The sequence below is a fragment of the Hydractinia symbiolongicarpus genome, chromosome 10 (genome assembly GCF_029227915.1).
Source record: "Hydractinia symbiolongicarpus strain clone_291-10 chromosome 10, HSymV2.1, whole genome shotgun sequence".
Lineage (NCBI taxonomy): Eukaryota > Metazoa > Cnidaria > Hydrozoa > Anthoathecata > Hydractiniidae > Hydractinia > Hydractinia symbiolongicarpus.
Window position 1 is genome coordinate 19,620,877 of NC_079884.1, and position 13,875 is coordinate 19,634,751.

General features: G+C 39.4%; 1 protein-coding gene across 1 annotated transcript; it reads left to right on the forward strand.

Moving 5' to 3' along the window:
* Positions 1-8,966: 8,966 nt before the first annotated feature.
* Positions 8,967-13,157, forward strand: LOC130612946 (uncharacterized). The gene is made up of 10 exons (XM_057434279.1): positions 8,967-9,100; positions 9,192-9,470; positions 9,750-9,833; positions 9,931-9,943; positions 10,039-11,001; positions 11,192-11,815; positions 11,918-11,939; positions 12,035-12,145; positions 12,264-12,653; positions 13,060-13,157. Exons 1-10 carry the CDS (start codon positions 8,967-8,969, stop codon positions 13,155-13,157), a joined length of 2,718 nt encoding a protein of 905 aa, XP_057290262.1.
* The last annotated feature ends 718 nt before the right edge of the window (positions 13,158-13,875 follow it).

Consider the following 13,875-nt stretch of genomic DNA (forward strand, 5'->3'; position numbering starts at 1 on the left):
TATCAACCCTACGGTTAACAATGTCTTCAAGGTTGTTCATAAAAACTCTTTAAGCCGTCAAAGCGCTTGAATCATTACCCAAGATAGAAGAACGGCTGAGGCTTGCGAACTAAGAACAAGATAAGCATACGCCCTAACACTGCTTGAAATCTTTACAAGGCCTGTTTTTGTAAAGCCATTAGATTTTTCCACAATCCATCGTGTCTTGGAGTCGTCTGTGAAATAACTCAAACCCGGAGTTGGATAGTTTTTACGTCTTTTTTGATATGAGCTGAAAAAGTATTGACCTCTGTATTTCATAGGATTAGAATCAACGTCATATTCACCACATATTTTTAGAAATTCTTCGTTTGAATAAGGATTGTCATATTGATTAAAACTATCTTCAAAAGGTAGAGGTGTCTGCAAGCGCTTAATGACTCGTCTAATGTGATAATAGACATGAAAACGATATACCGATCTGATCCTAGATCTACCTTCTTTCAGGTGTTCGGAACTGACTCCACAAGCACTTGAAGCACACCAAGTGGCAAAATTGAGTTGGGTTTGCCATAATTTAAACGGTTGTTCATTCCAAATTTTCATACGTTGTTCGTTTTGATTCAGTTCGTAATTGGTAAAAATATTAGGAAAGACAGCAGGAAAAGAGCCATTTTCAGAGACAATAATGGTCTGTTTGTATAGATCCTTCCCATCCAATATCTGAACGTCCAGTCCTCCATTTGGCTTATAGGCCGCATTTGGGTTGTATTTGAAAATGCTATCCATTCTTTTTGATTAAAATAATTCCACTCTCTAATATAAGAATGTATATCACAATAAATGACGTAAATAGTGAAAAGACAATCTATTTGTATCACACTATATACAACGAGACTGGTACAAAAGAAGTTGCGATCATAGAGACGTTTTCGGACAATGTTACATATGAAATCACAGCTCCACTAAAAGTGACCATTGGAAAAGACGAAAAGTTGCTACCGAAAGGAAAATACACCGGCATGGAGCTGAACGCATCTTTAGCGGGTGATGTCACATCCACACCATTAATCAAAGACCCTCGAGTAATCAAAACAAATAAGCTAACCAACATAACAGAATTACATTTCAATCTGAATGAATTGGAGGATGCATTAAATCTTAAAAATGGTAGATATAGCGATAACCTGCTAACATATCATATATCTGAGTATGGTGATGTTACACATATTGAGCCAAAAAACCCACAATATAAGAAACTAAAGGGTGGTTACCTTCAATCACTTACTTTGAAAATAACTGATCAAAATGGAGATCTGGTAAAAGATAGTCTGGGAACAACAGTTGTCCTTCACATAAGAGACGGCAGACAATAGGTTTGAATAAAAGGCCATAGGTACGATAACGTATACGCTAACCGAATTAAAAGTAAAAATAAAATAAAAGTAATAACAAACATGGAATAACATGGAATACGGAAAAAGGTTAAATCCTGAACGTTCACTTAGAACTGCTCATGGTGTAAAAGGCTCACACCAAAAAGTAATTGTGACACACAATCCAAGTGAGATTGATCAAAACCAGTTACTTTTGATTAGGTTTCTTAATTTAGGTAGCGATGATGTTATTGTTCCAGGGACTTCAAAACTAAGTTTCGACGTTGAACTCGAGTCAAAAGCCGACACGAAAAGAACATTAGTCTCTAATATTGGAAGAGCTATTGTTAAAAAGTTAGCAGTCAAGTTTTTGAGGGTACCGAGATTTTGAGCATTGATGACTTTGATCTTTTAGGATGCTACAGAGATTTATGGCTAACCAAGTATGAAAAGAGAAATGCAATCAGACAAGGCATCATATCCAATGATGGATGTACGGAAAACTGTATGAAATTGAGGATCAGCGCTTCAGATAAAGACGCATCTGATGTCTCAGACAAAGCCATTGCCGATGCATACAAAAACAAGTTCACCATACCACTAGATTTTGAAATGTTAGATAGCACGATCCCATATTATCAAGCCGGATTAAGGAATAGGTTATGTTATGAGATCACATTCAATAATTACGACAGGGTTGTATTATCAACTCCAGCCAAACCTTCCGGTTCTGCCACGGCACCGGCACCGGATGCTAAATACAAAATAATTAACATATCTCTCGAATATGAGATTGTGACACAACCCACCTTAGCCAGATTCATTTCAAATGAATATGAAAACATGGCTTTACTATACGACAGGTTTTTGAGACATTACAAATTAGAGTGGATAAGTCGGACACAACGTGGAATTGGTCATTCAATACACCTTGTAAATCTTTGAAGGGTATATTGGTTTTGTTTGAAGACGAACAAGCCTACAAACGAGATACCGGTAAGTTCTACAATCCGAAAATTAAAAAGGTATCCGCCATAGTTGAGGGTAAGCCTAACCAACTTTTTGCTCAAGGCATGCAGCCGTTTGAACATTACAATGAAATTTGTAAGTATTTTGCCAAGGGTAAACCAAAGGATGGCAATGCCAGCGAAATCAAAAAACATCTGCAATTACATGATGTAAAAGTCTTCGATTACTTAACAAACAAATATGCTCTATGGTTAGATTTCAGAACAATAGATGAAAACTCCCTGCATAGAACCGGTCGACGGATTGAAAATGCAAGTGAGGGGATCACCCTACAAATTGAAAAGACAGCAGAAACCGCAGGATCCTTAAACGCCTATATATATCTAATCATGGACGCTCAATTAAACATTCAAAACGGTGAAATTATGGATGTACTTTATTAAGATAGAATGGCGAAAAACACACTTTACATGAAAGAGCCACACACAGCATTATTCGTTGGCCCTACGGGATGCGGAAAATCCAAACGTGTTGTAAAATTATTAGAGAATGAATACTTTGATCACTTCGATTTCATCGTGATTATATGCCCAACATTAAGATGGAATAAGACATATATGGACCGAAAATGGTTTTGGAACGACAGATATGTGATTCTAATTGAGCCGGGAGGTATGTTATATGAATGGATTCGAAAGATGACGGATTTCTGTGCCGGATACAAAATGTGTGGTATCCAAAAGACGGACAAGATCTCACAACTATTCATGAAGAGAATGATGTCATTGAATCACGATCAGAGATCCAGACGGTTAAGGAAAGGCTAAAAGATGGCAAATACACACATTTAGTCATGAGAATGGAACATCCAAGAACTTACGTGATTTGCTAGATTGGACGTTTTTTGTTACAAGACTCTTGTAACAAAAGTATAAGACTCCTATAGATTTCTTGAAATCTCCTATAGATTTCTTGAAATCTCCTATAAGACTCTCCTATAAGACTACTATAAGACTCCTATAAGACTCCTATAAGACTGCTATAAGACTCCTATAAGACTCCTATAAGACCACAACAAAATGATAGAATATATCAATTTCATAATACTAGTAGTACTAGTACTAGTACTAGTACTACTACTAGTAGTACTTAGTTTTTGCTATTTTTGTGTTAAAAAATACCTATCGCTATTGAAAATGGCTGAAACGGCAATTGATAACTTAATTGGTATTCCGGGTCCTCCATCCGAGGATGGTAAGAGGCAAAAATTGCTGGAGTATGTGTTAACCGGAAATAGCAAGCTATACCTGGGTAAAATGTATACGGACGATCAAATTCAAAAGCTCAAAGATGATGAGGTGAAGAAACTATTTAGTATATATGAAGCTAAACTATCAGGCCAAATGGTGAAGTCCTTAGGGCAATCAATCATTCACATGTATTCCATGGGTGCCTGTACAGTCTTGGGAATAAATTCTCAAAATGCATTGAGCAATGACCTGGAAAATGACCCCTTCTTAAACTCTGCCCTTCAAAGATTCACATGTGACTTGTATTATAAATTCGGCTCATTGTTAGCACCACTCAGTGTTGGTCTCGTTACGGGTAGGCATTATATCGCTGGAAGAAATTTAAACGCAAATAATAATACTACTAGTAGTAGTAGTACAACAGATAATAAAGATGTCAGAGGAACAGACTCCTATTCAGGTGACAACGAAGAACCCTAAAAAGGTTGAAGCGGGTAAGAGGTTGGCGGAATACAACCGTAAAATGCGGGAAGATTATAAAAAAGCGGTCATGGCACAAACACAGCAGACGCCTGCCGACTCCTCAGCCACAGCCATCTCAAGAAGACAATGCCGGAGAGGCAGAACCTACCATCGTCCCAAATGAAAAGCCTATGAACTACGCTATAGGGGGAATAATAGCCATCGGTTTGGTTGGTGGATTTGCTTATTTTGTGTTTAAACAGAAAGACAATGTACTATTTGCTATAACTGGGCCGAAGGGTACCCCACCACAAAAGTCCAAAACACCTGTGAGAATAAGTAAACTTGAAATGGAATAAAGGGATAATATCGCGATATAATAATCTCACAGTATATAATAACATGGACAAGAAAAGTTTCGTCAACGATTTATATCACGCATCGGTCGTCTGCGTTTTCGCTGTCGGCTATTCGATGCTAGGAAAAAAGGTGTTAAAAATGTCACCACCATCAATTCAAAAGTTTGACTTGGAAGATACCGGAAAGCTAGTCGCCATTGTTGCTGCTAGTGAAATGTCAAGGGAATACTTTATTAAGCAAAAGATTATACCTGAAACTATAAATATCTAAATATGGCTTCAATTGCAATAATGTTGGGAGGGGCCTTAGCCAACGCTTTGGCTTTTACAGGCTCAAGCTATCTCTTTTCAAGCTTATCAAAAAACAGAATTGATAAGGAAAGAAAGCGTCATGATTTGGCCATAGAACAATTACAAAAAGCCCAGGTTTTGTGGCAACGTAAAAGACAAGAGAGAGTAGACTTTATCAATAAGCAGCTCAGACTTGAAAAGAAGGCTGAAGGAAAATTCATAGAGCTAAACGATGCAATGCGTGAATATAAATAAGTGTTTGGAGATAAACTTGAACCTTTACCGCGGGAACCTGTATTGAGCGACTTTTATACACCGAGTCAGGATCAACATGAAAGTGAATTGGCCTTTATCGCGCTAAGTATGATCGGTGTCGGTGGTGCTGTGTGGTATTTCGAAAGATAGTACTCCTAGTACTCCTAGTACTCTATGTTACATGATGCGTGTAACATATAATCTATACAAGGATCTAACGCTTTGTTACGAGATTGGTGTATATCAGACCTCCGATTCCAACTATCAAAGCCCACAAGTTTTGACTCAACCAACCTACCGCTTCTTTCGCTCGATTGAGTATCCATGATACGATGGATCCTAATATACCTGGTAGAGCCGCAGCGGCCGTCCCCGCCAACCTTCCCAAGAGAGATCCCAACGCATTCAACTTGTTTTTTATCCAGGACCGGAGGTCCTTTGCACCGCCCTTTTCATGATTTTGTGCGTTACCGGTGGATGACCCCCCACCCCCAGGTGATAAAGCTTCTACGAGAAGGCCGATAACCATACCAAATGCCGTTAGTACGCTGACAACAGTGATACCCTGCTCACGTAATAGTGTTCGTATATTTTTAGACAGTGTGGTATCTTTGTCAAGGAGTTTAGTAATCGTCTCCTTGATGCTTGTTATTTGACTGTTAAGTTTACCTTTGAGAATATCGATAATCTCTTGCCGACCTTTCAACTCATTTTGCAAACCTTTCAACCTTTCTTTCGCTTCATTTTGTTGTTCCTCGGTCATATTTGGTGTGTTTTCCATCTCTTCCAACTTGTTTTTTTCTCTGTCAATATGCTGTTCGAGCTGAACCTTTTTTGCAACTTCATCCTGAAGACTTCCTCTTATGTTTCTCAATGATCTATCTAATCCTAGCAATTCACGCATAGGATATTCAAATAGATCACCGGTCTGGGTTGCTTCATGGTCTACAGATTGTTTTACCAATGAAATTAAATCTTCCGTACTTTTTACCACATCCCCAGATATAGCTTCTAATTCTACATCACTTGCTGTTGTTAATTTAGATGACGAGGGTAGTTCTTCTTGTATTTTGTTTAGCTTAGCAGCCTGTCGGGCCGTAATCTTACTTTTTGGTATGTCAAAGCCTGAATTACGCAGCCTTCTCTTGCCTAATATATCTTATATATAGTACCGGTGGCCCTTAGTCTTCCATTGTTTGTCAAAGGTTCGTTTTTACCTCTGTAGTATAATTCACCATCCTTAATTTCAAAAAGGTCTGTATGTAGCACCTCAGGTTTTGACAGGGATCCTTCGGATAATCTATCATACAACACGTCAACCATTTCCCGGAAAACTCTGGTACGTTGAGTGGAACCTCCTCCGAATGATGTTTCTTCTTCACCCGGTGTGTTTATTTGTACTCGCGTACGGTCCCCGGTGGGTATGAGTGGAAAAGTTTCATCGGTACCTTCATCTGGTCTCCCATGGTCTCCAAAAGGGTCAATGTCTGCCATTTTTTATTATTTAGAGGATAGTTTTTCTTTTTAATAAGATAATAACTAAAATGGCCGAGCTTAATATTCATCCAACTCCCGATTATTCGAGTGATCAAGACAAGCTAGTTAATTCTCAACTTGAAGATTTGATAAAATTACGAAATAAATTCGACAGCAAGTTGTATAAATACAACAAAGCACTAGACCGATTAACGATTGCACTCGGCATCTCGGAAAAAATGACCATTACCACCGGTATTGGTACGATAGTCTGGAGCGCTACCATTATTAGAATTCCCATTTATATGGGATTTTCCGGTATAGGGCCATCCAGCTCTGTTCCCCGTGAAATTATCTCGGAATATATTAATAAATATAAAAAGAAACTCAACAAAGTTGAGAAATTATACGATACTACAGTATCGTATATTGATGAGCTTAGAAACTCTTCCTATTTTCGTGCACCGAATGATGATAATATTAGCCAAATGGAATTTCAAACTTTGTGTGGTATATACTACGAAGCTCTGGAAAAGATGACCAAAACAGATAGAAAGATGGAGAGTGAAACACGCAATCAGTTTGAAAAAAGTTTAATGGCGGAAGTTCAAAGTCTAAAAAAGACGTTAAATCAGGAACAAAGTTCGTAATGTGTGCCTGTATACCACTCACATATTTCATGTGCTATTTGAAAAATTAATATTTGAAAGTAAGGCGGTTATGACAGTATGTGGCGTGATCGTCCCTTTTTCCCCCAAGACCGAGCCATAGCGGCCTTACCTGCCGGCCGCCCTGCGCAATCCCCGGCACAATCATCTTTACCAGACAGGTAAAGATACTTTTTGTCATGACTTCGTCCCCCTTTTCACCAACCTTGCACATAATCGGGAGGTAATTCTGTATCTTCAGGTATTAACATCAATTCCTCTTTTACAAAAGCCCGTCTGGGTCCGTCTTGAACATAGTACATTACACGGTTACCGGGTTGCGCTATTACCTCACGCAATCTATATGTGTTTTTCGACCATATTCTATCGGTTGCCCGTCTCCGCCCATCATCATGCTCTTCACCGGGTTGCAGTAGATATCTATACAAGCCATCTTGAGGTAATTCTACTTCATAAGGATAACTCTCTTGATTAACCAAAGGCACCTCTTTCATTATAATAGCATCTTTTGGTTTCATACCAATCATCTGCGTCTTTGTATCGTTTAGCCTATCAATCAGTTTATACAGATGCTTAACCCATGTGGATGATACCTTTTCCGAATCATTCAGTTCTTGGGAATCTTGTATTTTGAATAATTTTTCCGCAAGTATCTTGTTCAACGCCTCAACAAAAGCTGTGTGCGTATGCTTATATTTTGTAGTCGCCCTTTTAATTTCAACCTTATGCTTCTCCAACAATTTTGATACATCTGCTTTGAATTCTGAACCGTTATCACATTGGAAAGTTTTCGGATAAGTTAATGGTCCTGCCTTGTAGATGTCCTCAATCATAGCGGCAACCTCTTTGGCTTTCTTACTTCTCAAAGGTCGGGCTACTTTGTATCTGGAGGCAGCATCGATTCCCGACAAAATGTACTTATATTTATTACCATACAGTATGTCACCGGGCATGTACAATAAATCGAATTGATGTAAATCATTAGGGGTGGTAACTTCATAATGTGGTCTTTCAACATGTTTTGGGGCGGGTAAATGTACTTGCCAAAATGCTTGTTTTGATAGCCACTTCTTAATCTCCTTTGGCTTGAACCCGAATCCTCTTAAATTCTGAACAGCCTTTTGTCCTTTCCATAAATTTTGAGGTTGATAGTAAGTCTCTTGAAGTTTTGACATGTTTTATTTATGCACACCTTTATTTATCTCCTTTTTGTTATGATGTAGTACGATAAAAGTGCTTAAAAGTATTTTTACTGATTATATATAAAGATGTCTGACGTGGCTACTCAAACTGATCTACATTGTGATACCACCGATGGTGGTGTACCCGACTACAAATTAATGAAACTCAAAGAGTTGAGAGAAGTGGCTAAATCCCTTGGGATTAAGTATATTTATGGAATGAATAAAGCTAAATTGCGTGAGGTGATTGCGAGGAATGATATTGATCCATCCTACACCATCGACCTAGATACCAAACAAGAATGGTATGGATACTGTTCCAACTGGAGGGTAAACAACAGAGAAGCATATCTAAGATCTCAAAAACGTTATAACGATAAGAGATCTTCCAAAAGGTGATTGGACCTAGAGTGTTTTTTGTTACTCGCGCGAGTAACAAATGTTATGAATCTTTTTTAGTTTCACGATTATAAAACTATCTTAAAGGTTCATAAATCGTATATCACAAAACAATATCACTTCACGAAATACAGTTTCCGAATTAAGGGATCTCGCTAGAGAACGCGGTCTACATGGATACTCAAGGCTCAGAAAGGCCGATCTGATCGAATTATTGACACCCACTACCGTGTCAGCACCGTTACCCGTGCCGAGACCCACCAGACCAGTACCAGCGCCGAGACCAAATAGACCAATACCGATGCCTAGACCCGTACCAGCACCGAGACCCTCGAGATCCGGTACTAGCCAACAAGACATGGATTTGTTTGAGCGGCAAGAAGTGGCTAAAACTAGACCTCAGATAAAAAGTAAGTTGAATGAATGGAGGGAATGGTTGATAAATCATGTACCTACGGCTATTAATGATAAAACAACAAAAGCTTTCAAAACCATGAAGGATAAGATCATGGGTTTGTATAAAAAGGGCAGTGGAGAGAAAGAGGAGGAAGAAGGGGAAAGAGGAAAACCCCTATACTCCTATTGAAGAAGCGTTTGTAGGTTCCTACAAAAGGTTCAAGATAAACCCTGACGGTGAGAAGAATGTCAGGGTATTTTTGAAAAAGGTTCATCCCATCGTTAAGAGGTTGATGAAGGACTTGCTCGAACAGAAGAAGTCTTTGAAGACTCAGGTGACATTGTGGGTGAGGTGGGTAAGGGATGATTTATCGAATAAGGATTTATCTAATCCTGAATCCATATTAATGTATGTCGATAAAGCGTTCAATAGCTATATGGAGATACTGCACGCCCACGATGACATTTCTGATGTTTTCGATCGGATGTGTAATAAGATAATCGAGCAGATTGAAAACCCTGCTCTACCCGCCAGCGGGTTCACAATCGAAAGGATCCTACATATGCATGTGGACTTTCATAAACTGAAATTAACCAGAGGTAGTTCTTACTTGCCGCTACCCAAGAATTTCAGTGGAAAGCGATCTGTGATTAACCCTCATAACGAGGATGATGATGAATGTTTCAGATGGGCTATTATCGCTGCGCTTAACCACAATCTGATCAATAATCATCCTGAGCGTATCTCAATTCTTAAGAAGTTTGAAGGCAAGTATAATTGGGATGGTCTAACTTTCCCAATAGCGCTAAATAAAATAGATTTGTTTGAGAGAAAGAACCCCGATGTCGCTGTGCATGTTTTGACAAAGGATGGGAGAGAAGGTATGTGTCGCAAGTCGAAGCATCTGGATCGTAAGGAGACGGTTGTTTTGTTTTTACTGTGTGAGGGGGATAAGAGACATTATATCGCTGTTAAGAACTTGAGCGGTGTACTAAGCAAATACAACTCGAAGCACAAAAATAGGAAGTATTATTGCTTGAATTGTCTAAATGGATTCTTAAGCGAACAGAAAAGGGATGAGCACTTTGAATATTGTAAAGATAACGATGCTGCTAAGATTCAACTCCCTGAAGAGGGTAGCACCGTTAAATTTCACAATGGTCAGTACCAGCTCAAAGCCCCATTTATCATGTATGCCGATTTCGAAGCCTTCACAAAAGATTTGCCTGAGGAAGAGACAAAATGCGGATCATCCACGGAGAAAGTTGATAAGCATATCCCTACAGGTTTCTGTTGTTATAGCAAATTTGCTCATGGTGAAGTTTCGAACCCTCTGACGCTTTACCGCGGTGAGGACTGTGTTTCACGATTTGTTGATCATGTAGTTTCTGAGTCTAAAAGGTTATATAATATGTTTCCAAAAATAAGTATGCAAGATCTCACCGATGAAGAACTTGATGGCTATGAAAATGCCACCAAATGCCACATCTGCATGGGAGAATTTAGTGAACATGACGTCAAGGTTAGAGATCACTGTCATTTTACAGGTAAGTTTCGTGGATCTGCCCATAGAGAATGTAATCTCCGATATAAGGTACCCAATTATATTCCAGTTGTCTTCCATAATCTTAGCGGATATGATGCACATCTATTCATCAAAGAGCTTGCTAAACAGCATGGAGAGGAAGGTATAAGCGTCATTGTCGAAAATAAGGAGAATATTGGTTTTTCGACGGATGTTAAGGTTGGTGAATACATTGGCAAAAATGGGGAGACCAAAGACAAAGACAAAAAGATACAGCTGAGATTCATAGACTCATTCGGATTTATGGCAAGCGGCTTGAATTCGTTGGTAAACAATCTATCTGATGATCAGTGTAAAAATCTTCGAAAATTCTTCAATGATGATGAGCAATTCAAAATAATGAGAAGAAAGGGTGTATGTATACCCATATGAATATGTTGATTCATTCGATAGGTTTAATGAAACTAAGCTTCCGTTGAAAGATGACTTTTATAGCAAGTTGACCATGAATGGTATCAGTGATGCCGATTATGCGCATGCCCAGAAGGTGTGGAAGGACATGGAAGTTGAAAATATGGGTTCTTATCATGATATCTATCTCAAGACAGACGTTATATTACTTGCCGATATTTTTGAGACTTTTAGGGAAACATGTTTGACAAACTATAAACTGGATCCTTCACATTTTTACACGGCTCCGGGATTAGCCTGGCAGGCCTGTCTGAAAAAGACAGATGTTGAGCTAGATTTGTTGTCCGATATGGATATGTTACTGTTTGTGGAGAGGGGTATTAGGGGCGGTCTCTGTCAGGCTGTTCATAGACACGCCAAGGCCAATAACCCATATATGGGTGAGATGTATAATACTTCTGAAGAGACCACCTATCTACAATACCTAGATGCTAACAATCTGTATAGATGGGCTATGATACAGAAGCTGCCGACTGGGGGGTTTGAGTGGGATGATGCTAGTAAATTTATCGCTAAACTCATTTCAAAGTTGGCTGCGGAAAATGGTGAATATGGTTACTTACTTGAGGTTGATGTGATATATCCGCGGGAGCTTCATGATACTCATAACGATCTTCCTTTCATGCCTGAGAGGAAGGTGATTAATGGCGTCGAAAAGCTGACACCGTGTCTTTCAGACAAGAAGAACTATGTCATTCACATCCGTGCACTTGATCAAGCGTTGAAGCACGGTCTCATTCTTGAGAAGGTTCATAGGGTACTGAGGTTTAAGCAAAGCGCATGGTTGAAACCTTATATCGATTTTAATACCGATCTGCGTACCAAATCAACGAATGACTTCGAAAAGGACTTTTTCAAGCTGATGAACAATTCAGTCTTTGGTAAAACTATTTTGAATTAACGTAGACACAAAGACATACGCTTGGCTACCAAGAAAGAACAATATGAGAAGCTGGTGATGAAGCCCAACTTCAAGGGTGCTATCTGTTTCTCGGAAACACTTATGGGCATAGAGATGTCCAAGATCAAGATCAAACTGAACAAGCCAATCTACCTAGGACCGGCGATCCTCCATCTATCGAAGATGGTTATGTATGAGTTTCACTATGATTACATGAGACCAAAATATGGTGGGGATGTAAAGCTTTGCTACATGGATACAGATTCATTCGTGTACCACATCAAAACCAACGACTTCTACAAAGATATCGCTGATGATGTGCCGACGAGATTTGACACTTCAGGGTACGATAAGAAAGATGGTAGACCTCTACCATTAGGTTTGAATAAAAAAATCATAGGTCTGATGAAGGATGAGTTAGGTGGTAAGGTAATGACGGAGTTTGTCGCTCTTAGAGCGAAGAATTATGCTTATAAACAGCTAGACGGAAAAGAAGACAAGAAGTGCAAAGGAGTCAAGAAATGTGTGGTGAAGAAGACCATAGGGTTTGATGATTATAAGAGATGCTTGTTCGATGGTGTAAATATTTACAGAGAACAGATTACCTTCCAATCGATTATGCATAATATTCACACGGTAAAAACAAACAAACTCGCTCTAAATGCAGATGATGACAAAAGAATAATAGTAGATGGTATTACCACGTACGCTAGAGGCCATTATAGACACAGTTGAATCCTATCACTGTAATGGGGGGACACAGCGGGGTTGGGGGGTAGGGGGCCCAGGGGGGGTGGGGGGGACACGGCGGGGATTGGGGGGTTGGGGTGGGGTGGGGTACAGAAATTCTTCTATCGTTGATTTAACGGGTATGATCCATGATTTGACGTAAAATGGTAAAGTGCTAACGGATTTTATGGACTCTTCTATCGTTGATTTAACGGGTATGATCCATGATTTGACGTAAAATGGTAAAGTGCTAACGGATTTTATGGACTCTTCTATCGTTGATTTAATGGGTATGATCCATGATTTGACGTAAAATGGTAAAGTGCTAAGGGATTTTGTCCCAACATCCGCATATTCCTATCTCTTTATAGCCGGTATTGTTCTCTCCCTGCCACTAATGGCCCTGGCATTAGAGAATGAACGGAGGATTCAAGACCTAGAGGATCGTCTTGATGCCTTAGAATCATAAGATAAATGGAACAATGCAAGGACTGCGAACGTATGTTGGATGTGTACGACAGATCTACCTGTGGTAAATGGTAAAATGTTGTGCTGGTACTGCTACCAGGAATATATTACGTATAACGGGGGGTAGTTGTGTATGTGAGCAAGATGAAATCCTCAGAACCTGCTTGAATTTCAATAAGCAAGATGCTACAATTTGAGAATGAGATTGTCAACCCTAAATTATTCTACTCATTTGCTGCTAATTTTACAGACATCAACGATATCAACCTGGACTATCTAACAGTGTCAGATCCCATTCCTGCCAACGGAGGTAAGGATAATCGGTACATAGTGGGGTATCATACACGAGACCTCGCAGTAGCCCTCAGGGTAAAAACACCTAAAATCTGGTCCTCGCATGGGGTCACCCGGTACAACGCCAATGCTGTACCGGCGATGAGTCTTGATTTTGACAAGTACCCTGATTGGGTTGCGAAGTATCGCCAAACATGATCCAAAATCGAAGAGTTGATTTCTGATCAATTGACGACGGAGCCTGTGAAAAAAGAACGTTACGTGAACGCCAAGCTTAAATACGAAAAGGATGCAATCACAACTAAATTCCATGGTATGCCAGTACCCTATGATGAGCCCTGCCAAGTCAGTGCCATCCTAGCTATTTCATCTGTGTATGTGCAAGGCATAACTGCTACCCCCAGGTACATGTTGTGGAATGTCGA